At 51.2% G+C, this 27,937-nt stretch overlaps 2 protein-coding genes across 3 annotated transcripts; one reads left to right on the top strand and one right to left on the bottom strand.

Moving 5' to 3' along the window:
• The first annotated feature begins 14 nt into the window (after positions 1-14).
• Positions 15-12,091, top strand: Tmem132a (transmembrane protein 132A). 2 transcript variants are annotated; one of them, XM_021151859.1, is made up of 11 exons: positions 15-255; positions 2,710-2,924; positions 3,199-3,417; positions 4,218-4,549; positions 5,711-5,860; positions 6,155-6,350; positions 6,449-6,592; positions 8,106-8,308; positions 9,523-9,796; positions 10,165-10,356; positions 10,769-12,091. In XM_021151859.1, the coding sequence occupies exons 1-11, from the start codon at positions 168-170 to the stop codon at positions 11,810-11,812; spliced, it is 3,057 nt and encodes a 1,018-aa protein (XP_021007518.1). In that variant the 5' UTR covers positions 15-167; the 3' UTR covers positions 11,813-12,091. The 2 variants fall into 2 exon arrangements, with proteins under 2 accessions (XP_021007518.1, XP_029328683.1); XM_029472823.1 differs by having other exon boundaries at positions 16-255; positions 6,152-6,350.
• Positions 12,005-27,395, bottom strand: Slc15a3 (solute carrier family 15 member 3). Its single transcript, XM_021151860.1, has 8 exons — positions 26,373-27,395; positions 21,112-21,395; positions 16,596-16,743; positions 15,502-15,609; positions 14,806-14,974; positions 13,845-14,003; positions 12,579-12,734; positions 12,005-12,290 (listed from the first exon to the last, which is right to left on the bottom strand). The coding sequence occupies exons 1-8, from the start codon at positions 26,928-26,930 to the stop codon at positions 12,136-12,138; spliced, it is 1,737 nt and encodes a 578-aa protein (XP_021007519.1). The 5' UTR covers positions 26,931-27,395; the 3' UTR covers positions 12,005-12,135.
• Between the last annotated feature and the right edge of the window lie 542 nt (positions 27,396-27,937).

Raw genomic sequence — 27,937 nt, 5'->3', positions numbered from 1 at the left:
ACTGCTCCTGCTCCATTGTCTGGGAACTGCAGCCGCGGGCTGGCGGCGCGGGGAACTAGCTGGCAACAGCGGCTGGCGCGGAGCGGGCGCGGGAGATGTGGGGACAGATCGCAGCCACCTGAGCCGCGCGCCGGTTACCCTCCTTTGGTGGGAAGGAGTGCGCCTCGATGACTGAACGCAAGGCTGCGGCCCCTCGGGGGCCCTACGGTGCCTGGTTCTGCCTCCTGGTGGCTCTCGCCCTGGAAGTCGTGAGAGGTCAGAGGGAAGGGAGGGGAGGGGAGGGGTGACCTGGCCCTGCCCGTCCGAGGCCACTCGTCAGTGATGCCCCCAAGCCTCTGGACTCTAGAACTAAACCTAGAGCGATGCCCTGGAGAGGTCTAACCTTGGGAAACCGGTTCCCAGCCAACAGCCCTTTGGCTTTCTTCTCTGTGCACCACCTAGATGCTCCTAAAGTCTTCTCACTCCCATCTTCACCAGCCCGGTCCCAACTCCTCTGCGAACCCCTCTCCAGCCGCGACATCAAACCCGGCTGCCCTGCTTCCCGGTGCACCACCTCTTCCTAACCTGTAGTTCTAGTCCCCAGAAACCCGCTGGTTAGTCACAGGAATGCAAAACAGGCTCTTTGCCTGAGACCCGAGAGATATGCTTCTCTCTCTCTCTCTCTCTCTCTCTCTCTCTCTCTCTCTCTCTCTCTCTCTCTCTCTCTCTCTCTCTCTCTCTCTCTCTCTCTCTCTCTCTCTCTCTCCCCCCTCCCCCTCTCTCCCTGTTCCAAGGAGATCTCCAACCTTGGAGTCTTCTGGGAGAGTCCCAGCCTTGCCTTTCCGAGCCCTTGTGGGTGCACCCATCACTGAGTACGAAAGGGGCAGCAGCTACCGCGTGCCTGCCATGAGCTGGGGCTGAAAGGTGGAAGATGTTATGGGAATTGGGAGGATGGTGAAGTAGTCTCTACCCTTCTGCCCCCATCAAGAGGGCTGGATTCTCCGTGATGGGAGACCATGGAAGTCCGTGGGAGTCAGGCTACTGAGCATCTTGTAATTATGGAAACATTGAATTAGAAGGTGGACCGGAGCCACCCTAAGGACCAACAACAGTCACTCACTTGTTACCCTTAGGGATACGCGGGCGCGCGCGCGGGGGGGGGGGCGGTACTCTAGAGAAAAGCCCCGCCGTCCCAGCTCAGCTGTGGGGCTGAGAGAGCTGGTTCTGGAACTTCTTTCAGGTACCTGCTCCACACCCTGCAGAACCAGTGGGAGTCCTAATAACCCCTCCACAGTGAGGGAAGGAAAGCTTTGTCATTTGGCTCACTAACAATCTCACTTCCAGTATGATCTACACCAAGCTTCCAAAACCCTCTCCTGCTCACCGGGTTACGAAATACTCCCACCCCTTGTACCAGTGAGGAAGAAAACCCAGGCTCCAAGATGCTGGTGACTGGCCCATCTTTCATGGAGTAGAGCTAGGGCATAAAGTCAGATCTCTCCCCTTATCCCCCAAACCTCTTCAGGGAGAGTCATGGGAATTACAGAATGAGTAAGACAGAGCCTGGGGTTCACATAATACAGGAGAAGCAGCAGAGCCAAGCCCATGGACTGCACTTGGGGTTCCAGGTACTCTGGAGAAATGGGAGGATTGTTCCCCATCTTAGAAAAGCAGTAGCAGCAAGCAGAGCCGGAACAAGGTGTCTAGCAAGGGGCTGAATGACCACAGAAGGCTTCCTTGAGGGGGCAGGGTGTACTCTTGACCCTGAAGGAGGGTGGGGGCACAGTGTGAAGCCCACATGGCATGCTGGGGTTGCCCTGGATGGAACGACTGGGTAGCTAGGTGGTGAGGTCCTGACTGGCCTCTCAGGTCCACTGCAGGTTGGAGAAGCCTCATACATCATTTTCTACGTCCATTAAGTGGAATTTGTAGTAATAGAATCTAATCCACAGAACTGTGTGAGAACTGAAAGACTTACTACATGTAAAATTGAATCTGTGTGGGGTTAAGTGCTTTAAACATTGTTACTCTTTGGGGGTGATAGTACAAATCAATAGAGCCATAGTGGACCTTTGTGCTTTTTATGAACAAAAATTCCATCTCCTCTGGTTCTTGTTCCCACCCTTAGGGAGTGCCAGTTGCTGCACAGACCTATTTGGTACCCTTCCCAAGTCTCATTGCTGAACCCCAATCCCTAGCTAGGACTAGGGCTTGATCCCCAGGATGGGTCAAGTTTGGAAATTTGATGTGGGTGTGCCATGACAGTAATTGGACTTGGAAGGGGTGACCAGCCATGTCCACGAAAGGACACAGACACGGCAAAAAGAGACTCCATTTCTACAAAGCTCAACTGGGAACTGTCTTTTACTGAGTAGTTCCCAATGCAGGAGGAACTGTGTCCTCCAAATGCCCTATCTGAGGCAGGGATATGTAGGGGAGCTGTTGACAAGGCTCTGCTGGAGAGAGAGAGAAGTTCTGGGTAAGGTAGAAGGAATAGCTGGGAAGTTTCCATCCGATCCCTGACTCTCCAACTCTGACTGCTTTTGAGAGGCTCTCAGTACCTCAGTCACCTCGTCTGTGAAATGGGATGATTTCTGTACATCTGGGAGATGGTACATTTGTGGTCCACTTTGCCCCCTCCTCCCCAGCCCCACACTGAGAATGAAGCCCACCCAGTTCAACCTCTGCGAATTCTGTAGCTGTCTGACATCTTTCCTTATTCCTCTTCAGTTAGCAGTAACCATGATACCCTGGACCCCATCTACCTGCCAGTGGCCCTGGAACTCCTAGATGCCCCTGAGCATTTTCGTGTGCAGCAGGTGGGCCATTACCCACCTGCCAACTCTTCCCTGGCCTCCCGCTCTGAGACTTTCCTGCTCATGCAGCCCTGGCCCAGGGCACAGCCACTTCTCCGGGCCTCCTACCCACCTTTTGCCACTCAGCAGGTAAGGATAGGGCCCAGGAACTCCCAGGCAAATCAGAGTCATGGGGTTCTGGGCTCTTCTCATTCTCCTATCTAAGTACCAACAAGGGATTGGGCACATTAGGGTGATGTGGCCATAGACAGCTTTTCCCCATTCTCTACATAGAAAGACTGAGGCCTCTAATCTCCTGCTACACCGAGATTAGAAGCCTGAAATCCCACCTTCCCAGACCTGGCTATGGTGTTATCTGCCTCTCCACTCGATCCTACTGATGAGCATGTTTGCCCTTTTCCAGGTGGTCCCTCCTAGGGTCACCGAGCCCCACCGGCGGCCTGTCCCTTGGGATGTGCGGGCTGTTTCCGTGGAAGCAGCAGTGACTCCAGCAGAACCCTATGCCCGTGTCCTCTTCCACCTCAAAGGGCAGGATTGGCCACCAGGACCTGGCAGCTTGCCCTGTGCCCGACTACATGCCACACACCCTGCAGGCACTGCCCACCAAGCCTGCCGCTTCCAGGTGAGTGGGTTGTTTCTGTTGCTGCATCATGCAGGTGTGGTGCCAGGGTCTAAAGGAAAGGACCCTACCACAGTCTGAGAGACTAGGTCATCGCCACCTGGCTCTGTTTTGGTTCCCGATTGCCCTAGGAGAGGGCTCCTTGAAGATTTCAGTCCATGATGCATGGTTTTAGGGCACATAATGTCTAAATTCCCACCTATAGGGAACTGGAGAAGAAAGAAATGAGGCAACTGTCAGAGTCGCTATCACAGAGTCATTAACCTTTGTGTGTGGTGACAGAACTTTTGTGGGTTCTGTTTCCATTATTGTGCAGTTGGGCTCAAATACCCACTGGAAAGAGCTGTTCCTTTCTTTTCTTTTTTCTTTCTTTTTAATATTTCATTTATTTTATATGAGTACACTGTAGCTGCCTTCAGACAAACCAGAAGAGGGCATCAGATCCCATTACAGATGGTTGTGAACCACCATGTGACTGCTGGGAATTGAACTCAGGAGCTCTGGAAGAGCAGTCAGTGCTCTTAAACTGCTGAGCCATCTCTCCAGCCCCAAGAACTGTTTCTTGTTCTTGATATTCTGAGCTCTAGGCAAGTCCTGGGATGTGGTAAAGATTATCCCATTTTGCTCTGAGTCTATTCAAGAAGAGGGACCTACAGAGTAGAGTAGTCTGAGACCCAGATCTGGTGGGTCCCAGGAGACATCCTTGGTTCTGCCTTCCATAGGTTTTTCTGCTAATGGGAGCAAGTCTCCTTCCCACCCTTCTCAGGGCCAACCACAGCCTTTGCTCTCTTTTGTGCTTGCAGCCATCTCTGGGTGCCTGTGTGGTGGAACTGCAATTCCCCTCTCACTGGTTCTCCCAAAGTGCCACCACAAGGGCCGAACTGGCCTACACGCTGGAGCCTGCAGGCGAGGGCCCTGGGGGCTGTGGCCTTGGCACAGAGGAGGAACCCAGGGAGCAGGCTCTCCCAGTGGGTGGTGTGGAGCTGCACCCCGAGGACCCCCCACAGTACCAGGAGGTACCTCTGGATGAAGCAGTCACTTTGCGTGCACCTGATGTGCCAATGAGGCCTGGCCAGCTCTTCACTGCCACCCTTCTGCTTCGACACAACTTCACTGCGAGCCTTCTTACTCTACGGTGAGTACCAGGCCCCTGTGGGTGGAAGAGGTAATAGGGGCTTAAGTAGGAAGACAGTGAGTTTCTAGTTTTCCTGTGGTCTTGCAAGAGCTCTGGGTCTCCACCAACAGTGAGTTCTGCATAAAAGTCCTAAGTAGTTTGTTGCAAGATACTGTGCTGGGTACAGTCCAGAAGTAGAAAGCCTCCCTGGGACTTTATGTCCTGGAGTAGAGGAGGCAGGAGAGGCTTGGAGCCTGAGAAGTGTAGTGTCCAGTGCTGGGTTATGCTCAAACGATGTTAAGATGGGTATGGCTTGAGTTTCTCCTGCTTGCCACTCTTGCTGAGGGTGGGGGCTTTGGACAAAGCCCACTCCTTCCCATCAAAGACATCCATTCTGTTACCCTTTTCTATAGGAAGCTACTCCCAAGCATCCTCTGTCCTACCCAGTGAAGCTGGCAAAGATGTGTAGTGTAACTTCCCCTCTACATTTGTGGGTCTGTGGGAGTTTCACCCCACATGACTCCCTACCTACCTCTCAGGCCTACTCAGTCTCTGCCATCCACTGGCTCCACAGATCTTTCAGTACAAGTCCTGTGTCTTCACACTGGAATTGTTGCACAGAAGTGTACAAGGCCACGCCCCCATCTGTACCAAGGACTGGACGAGATGAATTAGATCAGACAGCGTGGGAGTGGGGTGCTCAGGTGAAGCTATGATAAACCCTGAGGACTTGGGCAGAGTAAGGAAAAATCATCTCCTACCTCCAAGAAATAGTATTTAGGAAGAAAGTTAGATTAGGCTGTGGGTATAGCCTGGGCAAAGGCCTGGGGACATGAATGTGAGTTGGGCTAGGGAGAGATGACTCTTGGTGTGGCCCAAACCCAGAATGTATAAAGAGATGTCACTACACCTATTGAGGCTGAGTCAGGACCTGGAGGCTCTGGAACACCATACCTGGGCTTCAACTTGTGGGCAGTAGAGAGTTGTAAGTGGCTTTGGGGTAGGCAGAGAAATATGTGACCTGTCTTGAATTGGGGTCCTTCTGGGAGGAATAAAAGGAGATTCTAGTTAGAACTGGGGAGGCCAGACATGGGGGTGATATCTCTGGTTCCTCATTTGTCTTCCTAAAGCAACCGGCAGCTCAGTCTCTATCTTGACCAACAACCTGTACCCTCTTTGCAGGATTAAGGTGAAGAAAGGGCTGCAGGTGACAGCTGCCCGCCCAGCCCAACCCACCCTCTGGACTGCTAAGTTAGACCGATTCAAGGGCTCAAAGCACCACACCAGCCTGATCACCTGTCACCGTGCTGGGCCTGCAGGGCCAGATTCCAGGTGCCTGAAGAGTTCTAGCCCTGGAGTGTTGGGGAATAGGTTGGGGATCTGATGGATCATTTGGGGACATAGATTAGTGGTTCTGAGGATGTTCAAAGGGGCCTGGAGGCCAAGTTGGGCTCTGTAGCCAGGATTCAGGCTTAGGCTCTGTCACTTTCCACTGTGATCTTGGGGGATTCACATCACTTCTGTGCCTTGGCTTTCTTGACAGTCAAATGGGGATAATTGTAAAGCCTGCTCATGAACGCAGTGGGTAGCTGGCGAACACTCAGCTCATCTCTCTTCTGCCAGCAGCCCCCTTGAACTGTCCGAGTTCCTGTGGGTGGACTTTGCAGTGGAGAATAGCACTGGTGGGGGTGTGGCAGTCACTCGCCCTGTCACGTGGCAGCTAGAGTACCCAGGTCAGGCCCCCGAAGCAGAGAAGGACAAAATGGTGTGGGAGATCCTGGTGTCTGAGCGGGACATCAGAGCCCTCATCCCTCTGGCCAAGGTAAGAGCCTACTCTTTGTGCTCAGCCCCGCTGGAAGCCTGGTCCCAGGAACCCCAGGAGGTGAGAGCCCTGGAATTAAATGCCCCTTATACCCTCAGGCTGAGGAGCTGGTGAACACAGCTCCATTGACTGGAGTGCCCCAGCGTATCCCTGTGCGGCTCGTCACTGTGGACAGTGGGGGAGCCTTGGAGGAGGTGACAGAGCACATTGGCTGTGAGTCAGCCAATACACAGGTCCTGCAGGTGAGTGCACTGCTTGTCTCTGTGAGTCTGCACAGCTGAACAAAATAACTTTGCTCCTTACTGCAGTACGTCTCCAAGGGAACAGCTTCTCAACCCCAGACCTCACGGGCAGGGACAGGATGTCAATCTCCCCATGCCCCCACTTCCCCCAATCATCGTCTCTAGAGTAGAGTGGGAACTGAAAGCTTAGCCCTAAGCTTTATTATCATCATCATCATTATTATTATTATTATTTTGATTTTTCAAGACAGGATTTCTCTGTGTAGTCCTGACTGTCCCTGAACTCACTCTGTAGACCAAGCTGGCCTTGAACTCAGAGAGATCCTCCTGCCTCTGCCTCTCAAGTGCTGGAATTAAAGGCCTGCACCACCACTGCCCAGACTTAAGCTTATTCTTACATTTATTGTCCAGTCGTCCATCTTGGCCCTGGCCAGGGAGCTAAGCTGGAAGACTGCATGTGCTTTGGAGTTGGGGAGGTTTTGGGGGAGACCTGTGTTAGTTACTTTTCTCAATGCTGAGACAAAATGCCTGGCAAAAGCAGCTAAGGAAGGAAGGAAGGAAGGAAGGAAGGAAGGAAGGGATGTTCTGTAGTTCGGTCCGTTACGGCCGGGAAGAAGAGTGGAGGAGCTGGAGGCTCCCACTGCACCGGAGTCAGGAGGCAGAGAGATGAATCCTGGTGCTCACTGAGCTCAGTCGTGGAATTCCCTCACAGACATGTCTCCAGATTTGTCTCCTAGGGAGGTCTGGGTCTTGTCAAGCTGACAGCATTAATCATCACAGCCCATCTTTGATACTAGCTGTGTGGTCACGTGCAAGTGTCCTAACCACTCTGAGCCTCCAGCCTCTCCACTCCTCACATATTATTACGTTGCTGTAAGAATTAAAAATACCTAAGATGGTACCCAGTGAGAGCAAGAACTGAAGTATCAGCAGTTACTGCTGTTATAATATGATGAATCAATAATAATAAGCACTGTTGTAATGAACTGGGGGGAGGGGGTTAAGAGGGTAGACAGCTTCCTCTGTCTCGAGGTCCCAGTGAGGAAGCATTGGCCCAGATCCCAGGCAGTAGTGACAGCACCTTGGGGGCTTCTGGGAGGATAGGTGGGTCTGTCTAGCCCCTCTGCCTTCAAGTACTTAGCTACAGCTACAGTTGGCTGTTAGGTGCCTCCAGCACCAATATCTGAGATTGGCACCGAGGAGCTAAAGTTGTAAATTCAACCCAGACCCTGCTAGGAGGACCCTGCTAGCATGTATGTTGCATGCAAATGGCCCAGCTCATCCCTAGGGGAACCTACAGTAATGCCCCTGGAGTGGATTTTGGTAGTACAGCAAAATACTTTAAGCTAAGAGCAGTGAGCCCCCCCCGCCCCGCCCCATCCAGACCACCACACAACATGTATTTATGATATCAGAGCTGAATTTGAATTTTGTAGCCCCGCTTATGGCTGAGTAGGTGATGCTGTGTCAGTGCCTGTCATTTGTGTCTCCATACATCTCTGCCTTGCCATAGGTATCTGAGGCCTGTGATGCTGTGTTTGTGGCTGGCCAGGAGAGCCGGGGTGCCAAGGGGGTGAGGGTGGACTTCTGGTGGCGCCGACTTCGGGCCTCACTGAAGCTAACTGTATGGGCCCCACTCCTGCCCTTGCGCATTGAGCTGACTGACACCACTCTGGAACAAATCCGAGGCTGGAGGGTCCCAGGCTCCGCAGAAGGGTGAGTACAGACCTGCCTGCAGGAGCCCATAGGACACAGGGCTTAGTGAATTCCTTCTGGGACTAAAGGTACACAGCAGACACTTCCGTGGACCCGGGCTGGGGTCTGAAACACTGCTCGCTACTTGCAATGCCTTCTGCCCATCCAGCCCGTATTAATTACTTTCCGTGTTGCCATGACAAAATACTTGACAAGAGAAAAAGAAGGAACACGGGGTTTATTTTGGCTCACAGTTCAAAGTATAGCCCATCGTGATGGGCTAGTCATAGTGGCAGGAGTTGAGACAGCTGGACAGGCCACACTGCATTCAAGTCAGGAAGCAGGGAAGTGGATGGATGGATGGATGGATGGATGGATGGATGCTGGTGCTCATCCCAGTCTGAACTTCTTACTCAGTAGTGGGACCCCAGCTGATGAGATGGTACTGCCCATAGTTAGGGTGCATCTTCCCACCTCAGTCACCCTGATTAAAAAGCTACCTTGCTGTCATGCCCAGAGATTTGTCTCCTAGATGATTCTAGATTTTTGTCAAGTTGACAATATTAGCTCTCACCCTACCTTTGACTGTCAGAACCCTGGCCACTGTAGTGTAACCTGGCAACCTCCATACTTCTCTCCCCCTGCTTCCCAGTCTGCTGTAACACATAGGAATTCTTTTTGCTTGGTTTTCTGTCCATCTTTCTTCAGTTCTACATTCCATCCCTGAGAGTGTTCACTATTCAAAGGCTTGAATGGCTCCAAGCTCCATAGAAATCCATCACAGTGGGCAGTGGGGAGGCTCATCAGAACCCAAGAGCAAGGATGAGGTGTACTGTAAGGAATGTAGCTCCTAGGCCCTGTAGAAACTGAGTTGTTACCCCACTGCCTTGTCACCGTCCCACTCCAGAGGTATACAGAAACAGCAGCAGCCAACTGAATAGACTGGCACATTTCATTAGTCTGGACGAGGATCTGGGCATCACTGACCTGAGCAGAAAGACTCAGCACCTAGAAAGGAGAGTATTCAGGGCAGAGTTTAAAGAACAAGAGGCATACACCAGTCTTGTTACTGTAGCTATTTTATCATTTGTGCAAGCTGAGGCTGGAGCAACGGCATTAAGCTTCCATTTAGAACCTCTAGATAGGTGGCTGGCGGGCCTGCCCGGAGTTTGGAGTCTTGGGGAAGGAGTGGTCTCTCCAGTGGGCGGGGCCCTCACTGACGCCCCTCCCCGCAGGCAGCTGGAGCCTGAGGCTGCTGCTGAGGAGGTGGAGCGGCGCTCCCGTGGCTGCCGCCTGCAGTACCAGAGAGCTGGTGTGCGCTTCTTGGTGCCCTTTGCGGCTCACCCGCTGGACGGTGGCCGTCGCCTCACCCACCTACTCGGTCCTGACTGGTTGCTGGATGTGAGTCACCTCGTGGCAGCCCATGCCCATGTGCAAGATCCTCGTATAGCCTCCTTGGAAGGTGGCCGCATCCTAGTGGGACGGGAGCCTGGAGTCACCTCTATCGAGGTGAGCCGCCACAGGGGACGCCAAAGAGCAAGACTTTGTCCCCTTCCCACAGGGTACTGGTGTCCCCAGACTGTTCATGGTTAGGTGTGAAGGCTGCAGAAGGGGCTTACTGTGGCCAGGGAGAATAGGTGGGCAGTCGGAGCATAGGGGACTAAATGAGAATGGAGATAACTGTAGGAAATGCTATAGGTGTGAAGGGCTAGGGTATAGTATAGGTGTGTGGGGACCAGGCCTCCGGAAAAAGGACACTGTCCTCTGGTATGGATTGGAGTGTGTGTTAGTGTAGAGATGGTGATGCCAAAACAGGGTCCTTTAGGGGAGACTGTGTGGGGAAGACCTCCTCACTTTCAGTCGCTTTCCACTCTTAGGTTCGTTCCCCGCTGTCTGACGCCATCCTGGGGGAGCAGGCACTGGCTGTGACAGACGACAAGGTCTCAGTGCTGGATCTGCGAGTACAGCCGGTGATGGGCATCTCACTGTCCCTGAGCCGGGGCATGTCCCACCCTGGAGAGGTCACAGCTACATGCTGGGCCCAGTCTGCTCTTCCAGCCCCAAAGCAGGTGATGGCCGGGGGTGAGAGAGCATGGTCTGATGCCATAGATGGGGGGTGATGGAGGAGAAGGATGGGAGGAAGTGGGTCCTGGTATGTGGACCGCTTGCTCTGGGGTTTTCCAAATGAAGACTACTTCCCTGTGAGGTAGTGAGGTCTCTGGCTGGAAGTGATGAAGCAGTGGCTGGCTGGAGTATGGCGTTGGGAGGTTCATTAGGTGTTCCTGAGGACTCAGACCCCTGGGCTGAGTGGCAGACAGGTGATTGACACGCGTCCCCTCTCTCCCTGTGTTTTGTCCATTCGCCTGTGTCTCTCTTTCCTCCGTGCTCTTTCTTCCGTGTGGCCTGTCACTGTGGGAGTGTTCTGTGTGTGCATGCGTGCGTGCCCTCGCGTGTCTCTGCTTGTGTCCGTGTGCCCTGCAGGAGGTGGCCCTCTCCCTGTGGCTGTCCTTCTCTGACCACACTTTGGCCCCAGCCGAGCTCTACGACCGCAATGACCTGGGGCTGTCGGTCTCAGCTGAGGAGCCCAGTGCTGTTCTGCCAGCCGAAGAGCAGGGAGCCCAGCTTGGTGTGGTGGTGAGTGGCGTGGGTGCCGAAGGGCTGCCCCTACACGTGGCTCTGCACCCACCGGAACCCTGCCGCCGGGGCCGCCATCGCGTTCCCCTGGCATCAGGCACCGCCTGGCTGGGGCTGCCCCCTTTGCCCACACCAGCTCCTGCCCTCCCATCCAGCCCTGTCCGGACCTCACCGTTCACAGAAGCCACGGTGGAGGGAAAGCGGCAGGTAGCAGGTGATATGGGGGGCCATGTGGGTATTAGGGGCAAGTTTGAGCGGGCAGAGGAAGAAGCTGGGAAGGAAGAAAATGAGGCCAAAGAAGAGGAGGAAGATGAGGAAGAGATGGTGCCTGCCCCTCAGCGTGTCACCGACCTAGAGCTGGGGATGTATGCTCTTCTGGGCATCTTCTGTTTGGCCATCCTCATCTTCCTGGTCAATGGTGTGGTCTTTGTGTTGCGCTACCAGCGCAAAGAGCCTCCAGACAGCGCTACAGACCCTGCCTCCCCTCAGCCACATAACTGGGTCTGGCTGGGCACCAATCAGGAGGAACTGAGTCGGCAGCTGGACCGATGTTCTTCCTCGGGTCCACCCAAGGGGGAGGGGGGCTGCCCTTGTGAAAGTGGAGCAGGAGGGGATGCCTCAACCATGGCCCCCAGTGCTTCAGAGAGCCCTGCTGGCTCCTCGAGCACCCTGGCCCGCAAAGAAGCCGGGGGACGTCGGAAGCGAGTCGAGTTTGTGACATTTGCACCAGCACCCCCAGCCCAGCCGCCTGAGGAGCCTGTAGGGGCCCCCGCTGTACAGTCCATCCTGGTGGCAGGCGAGGAGGACATCCGCTGGGTGTGCGAGGACATGGGGCTGAAGGACCCAGAGGAGCTTCGAAACTACATGGAGAGGATCCGGGGCAGCTCCTGACCACTCCCTGGCCTGCCAGGGGCAGCTTGGCCCACCAGCTCAGGCACTGGGACCAATGGGATCGCTGGCTATTGGTCTTGCCTGACCCTCATGCTCATCCTCTGGTGCTTGTTGATCAGAGTCCCCTGCTGGGTCCCCTCAGGGACCCCATCCCAGGCCCCTTTCACCCCCACCCCTTGTCATGGACTATGGTCAAGAGGGAGGGCGCATGCCCCTTATTTATGGGAACCACTTCATTCTACTGTTGGGTACAGAATAAATGAGAAAAGAATGGGCATAGCTGGTACTGCTGTGACACTCTCTGTCAGGGTGGGTGGAGACCATTAGCCCCTGACCCTGCTGGACGAGCTCTGGGAGGCTGGGTCCTGGCGAGTCCTCTCGTAGCGCCCAGCAATCCAGAGAAACAGGATGGCTGTGACAGCCTCAATGCCGGCCAGCAGGAAAAAGTAACGGTCCATCTGACAGTTGTTGATGTTCCCTGGGGACAGGAGGGCTGGCATGTGGGTGGGGAGAGGCTCGATGGGTTAGTAGCTAAAGTCACACTCCAACTGGCGTGGCCTAAGAATGCTGGGGAGAGAGCCCTCTAGTATCTTAATGCCCCAAGTGTTTCTTGGTATGTCTCCCATTCCTCTATTTGAAGGCTTGAAGCAAACATCAGGAAGCAAGGTGCCTCTGAGGGCCACTGAGTCTAAAGCATGGCTGTTCTTCCCATCCCTAAGGCTCCCTCCAATCCTGTCTTCTCTGGAGAGGGTCCCCTCTTACTCACCGAAATCCTTGGGGCAGTACATCCATCCCCCAGGAAAGGACAGTAGGGCCACCAAGCCAGAGCCTAGCAGTGAGCCTACCCCCGAAAGGCAGAAGAAGATGCCCATAATTGCACCCTGCATGGAGCGTGGGGCTTCTGAGTAAGCGAACTCCAGACCTGTGGGAGAGACAGGGAAGGGACTTGAACTTCAGGGTGAGCAGAGATGGGGCCAAGTGTGGGGAATCCCATTCTTCCAAGCCTCTCTCTGATTCCTTTGGATGCCGGCGGACCTAACGTGATGCACAGTATCTGCCCTGCTCACCCACACCTGATAAAGCACTCACCCTGGATTCCATAAACACAACCCAGAGCTCCTGGGTCCCCCAGTGATGGGGACAGGCTACAGCGGAGGCAGCAGCTTCTTCAGCTTCTCCCTCACCTGTGCCCACCTTCCTTCCACACCATCACCAAAACCATTTCCATCCAGCCTCTAAAACAGGTTCCAAATGGAGGCTCCCTTTCTGCCCCATTTTTCCTGGACCCTGACCTCATTACCCACACATGGCTGGAAGTGTCCCTATGCAGGCTCAACCACTGGACCCATGTGACTCTGCTCCTCGCGCTTTCCTCTCCAGTGCCATCCCCCTCCCTCCATAACCATGCTCCTGGCCCATGCAGTTATCATTGCATTATGATCCTTCCCACACTTGCTGAGTTCAGCTTTTCCAGGAGCCCGTCTTGTCCCTCCCTGCCTTACCCACAACCCAGCCACACTCTACAGTCCCCAGGCCGGCACTGGTTGTGCCTTTTTGTAAGTTCACAGTTTTATCATCAAAACGTAAAATTTCCACCAGGGCCTAGTGGAAGAGCCTACCCACTGCTTACAGTCCTGGCTCCCTGACCAGGTTGGAACAGGATTAGGAGTGTGTGTGTGTATACACAGAGAGAGAGAGAGAGCAAGATATAGTCCTCATTTCCCGAAGGGAGCAGCCCCCAAGCCAGGGGATTATTGAGGAAAGGGGCAAAGGCAGAAGGCCGACAGTCCCCAGCACGTGGGAATCTATGGAAAGTGCCTTTTAACCTCCAACTCCACAGGGTCTGCTGTAGAGCTGGCTCAAGCCTCACTGGAACCTCACTGGAACAGATGCAGACCTCCCTCATTCAAAACCACTGCCCACTTCCATACAGAAGCCACAGTGCTGTGCCCATGGTTCCCTCCTGGTTTGGAGGTAACACCCAAGCAGAGCCCAGAACCAGCGTAAGAACCGGGGAGGGAATCCAGTGTACCTGGGATGCTGGCAAAAATCTCACTGATCCCGATGAGCAGGTACTGGGGGATCTGCCACCAGATAGACAGTGGCGCTGCGTAGTATAAGTCCTTCCCAATCAGCTGAGGCACTGTCTGGTTGGCAGCAATGTACTGTAAGCGTTCTTTCTCCAGGACTCCTAAGGGATTGTGGGGTGGGGAGCAAGAGAACATCAGACCACCCCAGGCAGTTTAGAGCTTGAGTTCCAACACCCCACCCTGCCACCTTAGCTGCTAGGAATCTCAGCGAGGTCTTGTATTTCGTAGGAGTTATTAATCCAGGCTGTTATGACATTCTTTGCAAATGAAGAAAATGAAACTTAGGTTGAGCAATCCGCCCAGAATCACACAGGTGATAATCAGTTAGAACTGAATCTTAGTCCCAGTACATCTGGTTTTCAAGCTGGGCTATTTTCCATAAGATCACATGGCTTCTCTAGGGCAAGGTTAGGTATCATGGCCATGTTTCCAACCTAGATTTTATCATCTTCTCCCCTTCGGTGCTTGGGGGACACCTTTGCCCTGGTGAATGAATCACAATCAGATTGGACTTGTATTCCAATCCTGGCCCTTCCATTGGCTTGTTTTGCAACCCTGGTCAAGTCATCTAACCTTGCGGAGACTCCATCCCCTTACCCAAGAAGCACTAAAGTCCCTGGGGATAGAATGCTGGACGATGGCATAAGACAAAATATTTTAAAGAGCAGAGGCATAAAAGAATTCCGTTTGTGTTGTCCATGATCAACAAGGCAGTGTTCACTTAGCTTTATAATTTTTTTGTTGTCAGACAGTCTCAGGTAGCCCAGGTTGGCCTTGAAATCCTGGTACTTCTGGGTGCTGAGGGCCACCAGTGTGCACCATCCAGGGACTTTCACTCTCTTATACTATGTGTCTCGAGGGCAGGACCTCTCAAGGTCTGAATGAACATGATGCATCACGCACCTGCCACAATGATGGAGGTGAACCCAAAGAACATGCCCAGGGCCATTTTCTGCAGAGATGAGGGCAGCAGCTTGCACCGCAGCAGCAGAGGATCAATCAAGTGATCCTTGACAGGGATCAGAATCAGGATCACCGCAACATTGGCCAGTAGGAGCCAGGCTTCTGGGATCTGGGGGGAGAGGACCAGGATAGTTGGGCTAGCTGAGCAGAAAGAGCTCTGGGCTGGACAATATCCCTAAGTAACCAAGGGCTAGTGGTCCTGTCCCAACACCAACACCCATGGAACTTCTCAGTTGTGGTGAGCAGGGGGACAGGATTATATCAACGAAGGCAAAGAAGTTCTTCCTGGACACAACTTTACATCCTGAGCACAACATGGAAAGGGTCTCAGGGAAATAGGAGAAAAGGCAGTGAACTGGGGGTGCAAAATTCACAGTGAACAATGGCGTTGGGAGACACCTGGCCTGAGTTCTGTGGGCAGCTGATCTTGCTGAGAGGGGGGACTTGGTGTTGCACACCACCCCATCACCACCACCACCACCCCCGCAGGGGCTTTTCTTGTGTTCTAAGCATGCTGCCTCACTGAGGGCTGAGGTGGGGTGGGGTGCAGCCAGCTTCATTTCCTCCTATTCACACAGGATGAAAATTCTCACAACCCTGGCCTGGCTAGGGCTGGCCAAGCACTTACTCTCTTACCCTGTAGTTACTGCTATCTGATCTCAGCAACAAAGAGATGTTAGGGTTGGTCCTGAAGATGTTGGGGATATGGAGGTGGAGACCTTGTAGGACATAGGTGGACTGCATCTGTGGAGAAATGGAGACAGGTTGGGGTGGAGCTGGTCCCTGAACCTCTGGCTCCAGGATGCTTCAGGATAGACATTCCTTAGCCACAGCCCTAGCCAGCTGGTCCTTCTCCTTATCAGGGAAAGGCACCTTCAGCCTACTTCTCATTGAGAGGCAGCCTTGGGCATGGAGACTTCTGATGTTCTTAGGCTATGGGCAGTACCCACAGATGATCTCAGACCTAGCTGCAGCCACTCACCTGCTCTTCCTGTTTGTCTCCAGGTCTCACACAGGGTGGGTATGGGCAAGTGTTTACTGAAATGGGGAACATAATGACATGGCTGCCTCCACTGGAAGTTGTCGTCCAACAATGAAGACAAGCTGAGTGCTGAAGGTTAACACAGCCAGTGGAGAGGTACTGATCTGCCACAGGGCTTTGGAAACAGTTGCTGGAAGGAGCAGGTTTGGTGCCCTCAACTCTCACTCTACCAGACATTGCCAGTCTAGCTGCCCTAGAGTGCTGGGATTCTAGGAGACTTCCTGGCAGAGGACCATACTGGGGGGGTGCTCTGGGGTCCCTTGGGTCAGCAGCCACTTGTCCACCACTGCAGAAGGATGTCAATGTCCTGACAGCTGTTAAGAACATCTTGCCCATGTTCCTGTATCATGGGACAGTCTGTGCCACCCTAGACTAGCAGCCTATGATAGGAATCTTAGGCTCTCTACAAATGAAGAGTGTGTAGGTGGCAATGGCCTTGTTACTTGGGGGTTAGGAGTGGATTAGGTTGCTGCCCTGATTCCACACATGTGCACTCTGCATATGAAGTCTGTGTACACACATGCACATGCATGGATACATACATGCCTGCACACACACACACACACACACACACACACACACACACACACACCATCACCCTGGGGAAGTAATGCTATGGCTTTTAAGACAGACTGAGCCCATGGGGGCTGGGGTGCCAGGCCCCTGATCAGAAGGCAGAGGTGACTACCTGGAAATATACCATCCAATAAGGCACAAGGGTCACCATCACAGGCAGGATCTTCACCAGCACCTGGAAGTTGGCCATATCTTCTTGTGGAGAAGGTCCAGGCTGGTTAGACCTCTGGTCAGGCAACAGGTGGGCACTTTCAGAGTCCCTTTAAGGCAATATGGAGAAAAAAAGAGACAGCCACAACTCAACTCTCTCTACAACCAAGGCCATTGTTTCTCCCTCCACCATCTTCCTTCCAGGATGCCATTGCATGAGGGATGAGGATGGGGGTAGGGCGGCTCAGCTGGTAAAGGCACTTGCCTTTAATCTGAGTTTAATCCCCAGGGCCCATACAGTGAATGGAGAGGACCAACTCCCAAATCCCCCGAATCCCAGCCACTCCTAGCAGCAGTTCCATCACCCTTAACATCACCCCCACTAGTAAGGTAATCGATGCCACCCAAGCTTTCATGGGCGGTCTCAGACTTATACTTCTCTCAAGCTATACACAGCATTTGGATTAGGGTGGTAAAACCAGGGTCAGAGGAAAACAGTCTTCGATTTTCTCTCTCTCTCTCTCTCTCTCTCTCTCTCTCTCTCTCTCTCTCTCACACACACACACACACACACACACACACACACACACATCCATGGCATCCATTTACTACAAGAACCATGAAAGTCCCAGTACACACCTGACTCAGAGTCTGCCACAGGTTTGATGTGCCCCAGTTCCCTTGCTGCTGACCCCAAGCCCATCCTCAGTGGACTTAACAATGAGGTAGAGAGCAGAGAGGCAGAGATGGAAGAACCATTACCAGGAGACTGACCACCACTCTAACCTTTGCCCCTTGCCCTCAGGGTTTCTGAACCTTTCTCATCTGAAAGTCCGGAGCTGTCCTCTGAGATGCTAAAGGGAAAATGTCCAGCTGGTCTTCCTCAGGAACAGCTGCCATCACCCCCTCCCCTCCCAGCATTCTGTGCTGTTCCTTACCAGCACTATGGCGGGTTTCTCTTGCCAAATCCAAGCTAGCTTTGCGACGCTTGGATCATGCCATGCTTTGCAAGTGTAAGCCTCTGCAAGCCTTAAGAAGACCCACAGCTTCTTCAGCCTCCCATGGTCTGGAACATTCCTCCTTAGAATCCTCCCAGACACCATCGCCAAAGAAGTGCAAACAACAGATGAGGCCCATACGAAGGGGAAACGGGGGTTCTCACCAGCAGTCCCAGCTGAGCTCTGACCTCACCATCTATTCCCACCATGTGAGAATGTTCTAGAATCCAGCCCTTTGAAGCTCCCAAATGACCCGCTGATATCAAGAGCAGCAGAAGACAAGCCCGCTAACCCTAGTTACCCACAGCAGTTGAGAGAGGAAGAAAAGCTGGGACTTGAGTCAGTTAGTTGCGGTGGGTTTGTGAAGCAGTAAGAGCTAATTAAACCACCAGACTCCTTGGCTTCACTGACGGACCTCCAGCAACGGAACAGGCTGGGGAAGGCTGGTGCATCCTTCTGCTCTAGATCCCACAGAGCCCAGCTGGGGCTGGGTCCAGCCAGGAGTTAGAGCTAGATCTGCTTGTCATAAGTAGTCAACTGTACATAACAAAATTTTATTCAGCTCTAAAGAACAATGAAATTATAAAATCTGAGGGAAATGGGTGGAAGTAGAAAGTATCCTAGTAAGTGAGGTAACCCAGGCTCAGAAAGGCAAATGCTGTATGGTTGGTCTCTCTCGTGTGTGGATCCCAGCTGCTAACTACTGCTACATGTGTATATGTATGTGTGACTGTGTTTAGATGCTAGGAAACCAGAAAGGGGACCAGGAAAGGAGAACAAAAGAGGCTTAAATGGAGGGTTAGGAAGGTGATAGAATGCATGTGAGGAGTGGGGCAGAGAGATGAAGAGGGAAGGGTTAACAAAAACTTAGGATGTATCAAAATGCCAGAAGGAAACCTGCTATTTTGTAAGCTAGTTACAAAAAGAAATTGGAGGTACAACAAGATGGCTCAATAGGTTAAGGCTCTTGCCACCAAGTCTCACCACCTGTGTTTGATCCCTGGGCTCCATATGGTATGAGAGAACCAGTTCCCACAAGTATGATCTCCATATGCATACACACACACACACACACACACACACACACACACACACACACATGCACACGCACACAGGCATGCACAATTTTAAGGAGGAAAAAAGAAAGCCAGAGGGCACTGATGGTCTTGGCAGCAGTGGTGATGTGTGGATGGGACTGGCAGTAAAAATCAACACTGCCAGTGGGTTGTTGGTAACAATCAGAACAGGCAGATAACAGGGTGGCCACAGGGAAGTTTCTTGAGATATGATCTGAATCTTTAGAGAGGTGTTATCCTTTCTTGAATCTCAAAGGATGACACAAGGTTCTTGGACAAGAAAGAATTCGGGTATTCTCAGGATAAAGGGCAAGGAGCAAAGGTCAAAGGCGGAGCCACAGTTGATCTAGTTATTCTAAACTAAACAGCCCTGTTATCAAGTGAAATAGAATATTCAGAAAGCAATTGGCATGGCTCCTCCCTCAGGAGCTCACACCTGAGAGAAGTGTCCATGGAAATGCTTGGTAGTCAACTTCTGCCTTTTTCATCCAGTCTTTAAAAAATGTATTCACTTAATGTTTGAGTGTGCAAGTGTGTTTGTATGTGTGTATGTATGTGCATGTATGTGTGTGTATTTGTGTATGTATGTGTATATGTGTGTCTGTTTTTGTGTGTGTATCTGTTTGTGTATGTATCTATATGTGTATGTATGTGTTTGTGTATGTGTGTATATATGTTTATTTGTTTATATGTGTTTGTGTGTATATACATGTGTGTATGTGTATGTGTGTGTGTATGTGCATGTGTGCTGTTGTTCAGTACATGAACACAGGTGTCTTAGTTAACTTAACTGTCAACTTTGTCACACAGCTTAGAGTCACCTGAGAAGAGAGTCTCAACTGTGAGGTTGCCCAGATAAGATTGGCCTGTAGGAACATCTATGGGAAGTTGTTTTGATTTTTAATTGATGTAGGATGCCCCAGCCCACTGTGGTGAGCACCATTCCCTGGGCAGGGGGTCCTTGTATAGAAAAAGCCCGAGTGAACCAGGGAAAGCGAGAGAGAAGTATTCCTTCATGGTTTCTGCTTCAAGTTCCTGCCCTGACTTTCTTGAGCAATGGGCTATAACCTGTAAGCTGAAATAAACTCTTTCCTCCTCTAAGTCCCCCCTCCTCCACTTTTGTTACTCTAAACAGGATTTCTTTGTGTATGTAGCCTTGGCCACCCTGGATCTCGTTCTGTAGACCAGGCTGGCCTCTAACTCACAGAGATCTACCTGTCTCTGCCTCCTTAGTGTTGGGATTAAGGACCTGCCCACCATCACTGCCCAGTTTCTCTAAGTTACTTTTGATCATGGTGTTTGTCACAGCAACAGAATGAAATTACATTATGTGTGCACTTTCCTGTGTAGGCTAGAGGTGACACTGAGTATCTTTCTTAATTCCTTCTCACCTATTAACATGTTTTAAAAGTTGTGTGTGACAGAAGGAGAGAGTGGGAGGGTAGGAGGGAGGGAGGGAGAAGAAGAGAGTGGGAGGGTAGGAGGGAGGGAGGGAGAAGGAGAGAGAGAGAGAGAGAGAGAGAGAGAGAGAGAGAGAGAGAGAGAGAGAGAGAGAGAAGCACACATACACATGGAGACCAGAGGTCACCTGATTGAGATAGTTTCTCTTACTGAAACTGAATTGGGCTCTTGACCAGAAAACCAGTGATGCTCTGTCTCCACTATCTCCACCCTCCAGTGCTGGGATTACAAGCATGCTTGTGACCATGCCTTGCTTTTCACATGGGTTCTAAACTCAGCTCCTCATGCTTATGCAGCAAACACTTTATAAAGTAAGACATCTCTCAAGCCATTGTGTGTGTGTGTGTGTGTATGTGTGTGTGTGGTGTGTGTGTGTGTGTGTGTGTGTGTGTGTGTGTGTGTGTGTTTACACAGGTGCAAATGTTTGCATGTGCATGGAGGGGCCAGAGAATGGCGTTGGAAGCTTGAGTCTCATTTTCAGGGATGCTGTCTGCCTTCTTTGAGATGATCTCATTGGCCTGCAGCTCAAGAATTAGGCTAGGATGGATGTTCAGCAAGTCCTAGTGACTCACCTGTCTCTACCTCCCCAGTGCTGAGACTGTAGGTTTGTGCCATCATGGCAGGCATTGGCGATGGGAGGCAGTACTGGGGTTGGAACTCAGGCTCTCAAAGTACTTGGAAAGCAAGCACTTTACTGCTTGGGCTGTCCCCACAGCTCTGCCCTTGTGATCTCTAGTTAAGGAATCACCAGTAATACACCACCAACATCAGCACCGGCACCCCCATCACTTTCTGGTTAACCACCCTCCTCAGTCACAGTGGCTCCAACCCACTGCAGAGCAGTTTTTCATTCAGTGCCAGCCCCGAAGCTGAACCAGAAACAAGTTGGACTTGCCCCCGCCCCACGGGGTGGTGCTTGGCAGGCACTTTTGCCCATTGTTACCTGGAAGAGGGCCTCCGGCAGGGACAGCAGTTTTGGAACGCAAGCTTCAGCATAGATGACACTTGGCTGCCTGTTGGGGGCTTGGTGATGAAGACAGGTGTGGCAAAGAGAAAAATGAAGAATGCCAGGCCCACGAGGCCCACGATGATGCTGTAGCCCCATAGGAAGCTGATGTTCTGCTCGATGAAGGCCACCACCAACAGGGACAATATGGCACCCAGGTTGATGCTCCAATAGAACCAGTTGAAGAAGCGGCGGGTGGCATCGCGCCCGAGATCCATCACCTGCCATTCAGCCAGAAATGAGAGTGAGGGAGGACCCAGGGGGTCCTCTGCACACATACATCCCATACATCATACATTACTGGGGTCATCAAGTAAGCACATTGCTATTCTCTGATCTCTCTCTCTCTACATATATATATATATATACACATATATATATGTGTGTGTGTGTATATATATATATATGTGTGTGTGTATATGTGTGTATATGTATATATATGTATGTATCTATAGTCCATTAAATATATATTATCCATTAAATGAAAAATGAATATACTTTTTTATGTATGTGGTATACATATGTGTTCACACATGTTTGTTTGTACATAGGTACACATATCCTGAGGGTGCTCATGCACATGGAGGTCTGAGGCTTGTTATCAGGAGTCATCCTCAATTTGCTAGTTCATCTTATTCAGTGAGGTAGGGTGTCTCAATCAAACCCAGAGTTCACCAATATTGCAAGTCTTTTTAGCCAGGTTGTTCTGGGGATTCTATTTCTGCTTTTCAAAGCTGAAATTGCAGGTGGGCCACCAAGTCCACTTGACAGTCTGTGTGGCTTCTGGGAATTCAGACTCTGGTCTTCATCCTTGCACACTGAGCATGCTAATTGCTGAGCAATCTCTCCCATCCGTGACTATACTCTTTTCCTGAGTGCCAGTTAACAACTGAAACACTCTCACCCAGCTGTTTTTTATATGCTCATGACACCCATTGGTTTTTTATTGTCACCAACTAGGACATACAACAACTGTCTTCAAAGCCATTCTACTCACTTCTGGTCGATTTATTCCTTTGTCTTTGAACAAAAAACACTGTGCATTGCTTTCATAATCAGCAAAAAAGTCTCAGTTCATTCCACACTATTAAAAGTGACCTATGCTGGCTACTGAAAGATTAGACTGAGACTGATTAAGAATTTCATCTGCAGCTTGAGTTGCAACCTGAGTATGGCGTGGAAGTTTGCCCCTCTGATGTCCCTCCCTCCCTTCTATCCATGTTCAAACAGAGCAGGTGGGTGGAAGTGCTTCTAAATGTATAGCATTCTGAGCAGGCTCTGACCTTATGAAAAAATATCTTTCACAGACCCCTTAGCAAGGTCAGATCTCACCCCAGGATTTAGGTCAATCTACAGTAGATCCTCCCACTCTGGCCTGCTGCCTCTGGCTAGCTGCATTGGCTGCATTCCCAGACCATGACCCCTAGATTTTGATTCAATAGCTCAGAAGAAAGGCCCAGGCTCCTGCATTTATAAAAAGTCTTAAGAACTGAGGGTCACTTCTTAAATGAATCGAGAGAGAGAGAGAGAGAGAGAGAGAGAGAGAGAGAGAGAGAGAGAGAGAGAGAGAGAACATGTGTGCAAGTATGTTAAGGTTGTATGCATGCATTATGTATTTGTACATATGTGTATGTGCATACATGCACATGCATGCATGTGTGCATATGCATGCGTGTGCTGAGGTTTATCTATGTGTGAGTGTGCACTGGGATGACAGGCATGTGTCAATGTAACACTGTGCTTTTTACAGGGCTTCTAGGACCCGCCTTGGGTCCTCATGTTTTTGTACCATGTAGTCTTACCCCTTTACCCTCTCGCTTCCATGCTGAAGGTCTAGTTTAGGGGCTCAGGCATGGTACACATGTGCTCTACCACTGAGATATAACCCCCAGCCCTCTTTGACTTTTATTTTGAAACACATTTTCACTAAGTAGTAGAGACTATTCTTGAACTTACTAGTGGAGAATTTACCATTCTCCTTTCCAAACCTCCCAAGTAGCTGGGATTACAGGCCTGCCATACCAGATCTGGCTAACTGCCATATTTCAATAACCACCAAATCTCAGAATCCTTCCCTATCCTCTACCCTTTCCAAGCATGGGATACATATTTCCACTAAGAGGATTCTCCCATGCTTTCCGCCAGCTGTTAATGCTGAGGAAGAGACGAATGGTTTTTCTCCTTATCTAAATGTAAAGTTATAACTCGTACAGATGTGCTTAAAATTGCAATGCCTTGGGGATTCCATGAGGTACCCTTGGCGAACGAAGGAGGGGCACAGCCATGTCTGCTTGCTGGGAATCCTTGCCTGGACCTTCAAGCAGAAAGTTGAATACACCCCATTATGAACAGCTACTTCCATTTATTAATAATTGGAAGTAAGTACACATGACAAGTGTAGCTGGGAGAGAAAGGCCAGGCAGCCCATGCGGGATATAAATGAGGCCTTCTAGAGCAAGCGAATACCTTGTGGAGAATGATGGATGGCCCTTCCTGAAATCAGCAAGTGTGCTGAACTCGCAGCTCCTAGGCATGGCTCTTTTCCAGATGGTGCCTACTCCCCAAGTCCCTAGACTGACTACTTAATCTCCTGAATGCTACAGCAGCCTATCTAGTGCTCGGCTACACCCAATCCTGTGGCCCCACCCATCTCTCCACTGAGTAGAGCCATCTCTAAAGAACTCAAATCCAATGAAGTCTAAGCTGCCTCAAGGCAGTCAGGTGTCTCTACAGTGTCCTAGGGGGTGAGATACAAAGACAGCAAAGATTACAGGGATGTGGGAAGGGAAAGGAGCCCTTCAACCCAGAGTGTGGTTTGAAGCCTCTCACAGGCCAAGGTTCAAGAATTTCAGCACAATGAATTTGTTGTGAAGGTTGCCAACACAGAAATAAATATTTATCTTATACATAGTGGTTTTTTTGTTAAAATAACAATAACTGAGCTCAAGAGATGACTTACTGAGTAAAACCATGGATGTTACAAAGGCTCAGTGATCTGTTGTCTGGGCAACCAGCTCTTCCACCAGAAGGAAGAAGAGATGCTCAGTGGTTGAGGCCCTTGGAAGTATGGTGGGAAAGCCACTGATGAAAGGCCAGAAAAGAGAGATGGTAGCCTTTAGAAAATATTCACAAGTGTGGTCTAGGAATCCCAACTGCTAGTGGCAGACATGCCCTGTAACCCTACCAGGGCTGAATTTTGATCAATAGGAACTACCTAGATTTGCATAACTCTCATTTGCATAGTTAATATTACTCAACAGAAAATTCTATATATAGCAGCTCGTGCTAACCTCTCAGAACTGTGCACTCCCCATCTGAGCTGTCTTCCTTCATGGGGCCCAAAATCACATGCCTGGAATGCCCACAAAGAGACTCATTCTAACCAAATGGAGACTCACACATCATTACCCTGTACTGTAGGCAGCATAACAGCTACTTCCCAGCCTGCTCTTCCAGGTATCACATTCAATATCGATACATTTTTTTTTATTCAGTTTTATAGAGTAGGTCAATTACTTGCCTATTAGCCCCTGTTTTTGTTTTTGTTTGTTTGTTTGGTTGGTTTTGGTTTTGGGTTTTTGTTTTGTTTTGTTTTGTTTTTTGTTTTTTTTGTTTTGTTTTGTTTTGTTTTGTTTTGTTTTGTTTTTTTCGAGACAGGGTTTCTCTGTATAGCCCTGGCTGTCCTGGAACTCACTTTGTAGACCAGGCTGGCTTCAAACTCAGAAATCCGCCTGCCTCTGCCTCTCAAGTGCTGGGATTAAAGGTGTGCACCACCACCACCCGGCTCTACTAGCCCCTGTTAATAGTCAGTCATCCCTATCTACACCAGGGTTTCAGGGCAGCTGGGAGTGGGTAAGTAGGTGGGATACCAATCAAAGAGTAAAAGTTAATAGAAGAAGGAACATTCCTTTCAGTGAGTATTGGGAATCTCCTGGTCTCAGGTTGTTCACAAACACCTGTAACTCAAGCTCCCAGGGACCCGGCACCTTCTGTGGCCTCTCCTATGCATTTGCTCACATGTGTGCACATGTAAGCAAAGACACAAACAAACTTGCAAAGACACAAACACACTTAAGCAATACAATAAGTGCTATTAAAAATCATGGGAAATCCTTAATAAGGACTCTGGTCACAGTAGGGGCGCTGGATTGTGGATGCCAGCCAGAAGACAACTCATTTAAAACTGTCTACCTTGTGAGTGCTTTTGAGGAGGGCAAAGTAAATGAGAGAGAAGTACAGAGCGCCCAGTAGCCTGAACACACTGCCACTGTCACCTGTCCCCCTTCTATGGACACCTCATCTTTCCCATGGCTGTCTATTTGTGTTTCTGCATTCCACCTGTGATTATTCACACTGTGTGTGGTTGTTTTAATAATATCCCTTCCTAGTGTTTATTATCAACAATCCCATTTGTGCACAGCTACCAAAACGGAGCCATGCTGGCAAGACTTTGTCAGTCATTTACCCACTGCCTCTGGTGTTTCTGGGTGAGAAAAGGCTGGCTGGCTCCTGCACCAGCAAGTCCCAGTGACATACTCAGACAGGGCTCAAGCCAGGACCCAAGACTCAGCTGCTTCATCGTCCCTCAGGACCCGCTCTCTGACATCTGAGATAAGTTGAGGGGCTACAACACTACTCAGCTGGGGGATAGTTAAGAGGATCACATTAAAACATGGAAAGGAACTAGGCATGGTGGCTCACATTTGAGATCCTAGCACCTAGGAGTCTGAGACGGGCATAGCCACAAATGCAAGGCCAACCTGGGCTCCTTAATGAATTCCAGACCATACAGAGGTGTATGTTAAAACACGAAAGACAGACAGACACAAACTCACACACATCACTGGGGCAGGCATGATAGCTAGCACCATGGGAGGTTCAGGAGTCCATAGCTCTCCACAGGCACAAATCAAGTTGGAGGCCAGCCGGGAAAATTGGGACTCTGTCTTAAAGAATAAAAGGCAATAGGCCTGGGGCCTGGGGCATGGGGCATGGCTCAGAGGGCCATGGGACCTGTGGCTAGTCCTCCTGAGTCCTCATGACTCTTTCTAGAGCAAGCAGCCCATCTGTTTTCATATAAGGAAACTGATGTTGAGAGGGGAAGTAGTTTGTCTGAAGTCCCTCTGGAGGCTAGAACCTCCATCTCAGGATTTCCAATCTCCCTTGGCCTCCGTGGCACAATGCCTCTGACCACTCACCTGGTCAGCCCCGAACGAGGTGAGGTTGCTCCTCACGGAGCTGGCAGCCAGGGCCAGGAGCAGCAACACCAAGTAGAGGGTGGTCGCACAGTAGGGGCTGGACCAGGAGCCTTGGCAGCTTGAGGATGGGCAGGAAGGTTCCAGTGGCAACTCGGGCATCTCTCCACAGAAGGATCTGCGGCCATCATTGGTGATGGTGGTGAGCAACAAGCCAGAGGCAGCCAGATAGAGCACCAGGCTGAGCGAGATAGTGAGGAAGCGTCCCAGGTACACATCGGCCAGCCAGCCTCCCACTGGAGCCAGCAGATAGGAGGCGCCTAGGAAGAGGAGTGTGGCCCGTGATGCTTGTTGGCCGTCCCAATTGAAGTTCAAGCTGTTGAGGTAGAGCACGAGGTTGGAGGTAACACCAAAGAAGGCAGCGCGTTCCAGCATCTGCACTAGCAGCACCGCAGCAGCAGCTGTCCGTCTCCACCGTCGTGGTCCCCGCGGGCCTCGGGCCACCAGTGGTTGTCGCTCTCCGGACCTGCTTGGTTGCTCTTCCTCGCGAGGGGCAGACATCCTGGGCTTCCTGTCTCCGTGACCCAGACTCTCTCTCTCCTCTGTCCTAACTCTACCCTAACCTGGATCGCCCTCTTTTCTCACCCCTTGTCTTTCTCTCTTTTTCCCTCAGGTCCCTCTCCTTGCTACCTAGTTTCTATCTCCACTTGAACTCTTCACTCACTCCTTCCCCTCCCCAGTTCTTCTTGTTCATCTCCCCTGTGCTTCTGTCTCCTTTCCTTCCTCTGCTCTGGCCTAGTCTACCCCCCCAACCCTACCCCATCATCCTGCTCGATCCACTACCTAATCCTCCCGGCCCCCCTTTCCTCCTAGTCTCCCCGGTTAACTGCCTTTTCTCAATTGTTGTCTCCTTTTCTTATGACACCTGGGCCTCAATGACTCCCCTGGCCCTGCCACCTCCTCTACACACTCCTTTTTGCCTGACTGCTTCTCTTCCTCCTTTAGTCCCCTCTGGCTCTTCCTCTCAGCTTAGCCTCTGTCCCTTTTTCTGCTTCTTAAGAAACCCTGGGCTTCCCCTTTTTACTGGCCCTGTGGCTGCCTACGTCACCCGGTATTTAGGAGAAATGAAAGTCTGTGGGTCACAGGGTCCCTTCTCATCCAGCTTTCTAAAAATCTCCCTTCTCCTGGACTGTTGTCTGCCCTCTTAGCCCGTCTGCAGGCTTTCCCGGGGCCAGGAAGGGAGCCTTCCTTTCAGTTTCACTCCAACCCATTTCCCTTTCCATCCGAAAGCATCCTTCTCCGCTAGAGTTTGATGTCTCTGTAGCTGGGGACTTTGGATGAGGCAGGCAGACACTGAGAGGCATCTTCTGCCCAGGGAGCCACGTGTGGAGGAGGTTCAGGCTCCGTCAGCACTAACATGGGGTGGTGACGCTGAGACCAGTCCATTGGATCTGTGAAGGCCACATGGAGCATTTGGTAGGCCCGGGTATCCCTTCACAGATGCAGAGACAAACCCCAGTAGGGGCGGGGAAGGGAGGTGAGAAGTGACTGGATCCTGGTATCTGAGC

This window comes from Mus caroli, chromosome 19 (genome assembly GCF_900094665.2).
Source record: "Mus caroli chromosome 19, CAROLI_EIJ_v1.1, whole genome shotgun sequence".
NCBI lineage: Eukaryota > Metazoa > Chordata > Mammalia > Rodentia > Muridae > Mus > Mus caroli.
Note: the sequence above shows the minus strand (reverse complement) of the source record. Positions and strands in the feature narration are given on the sequence as shown.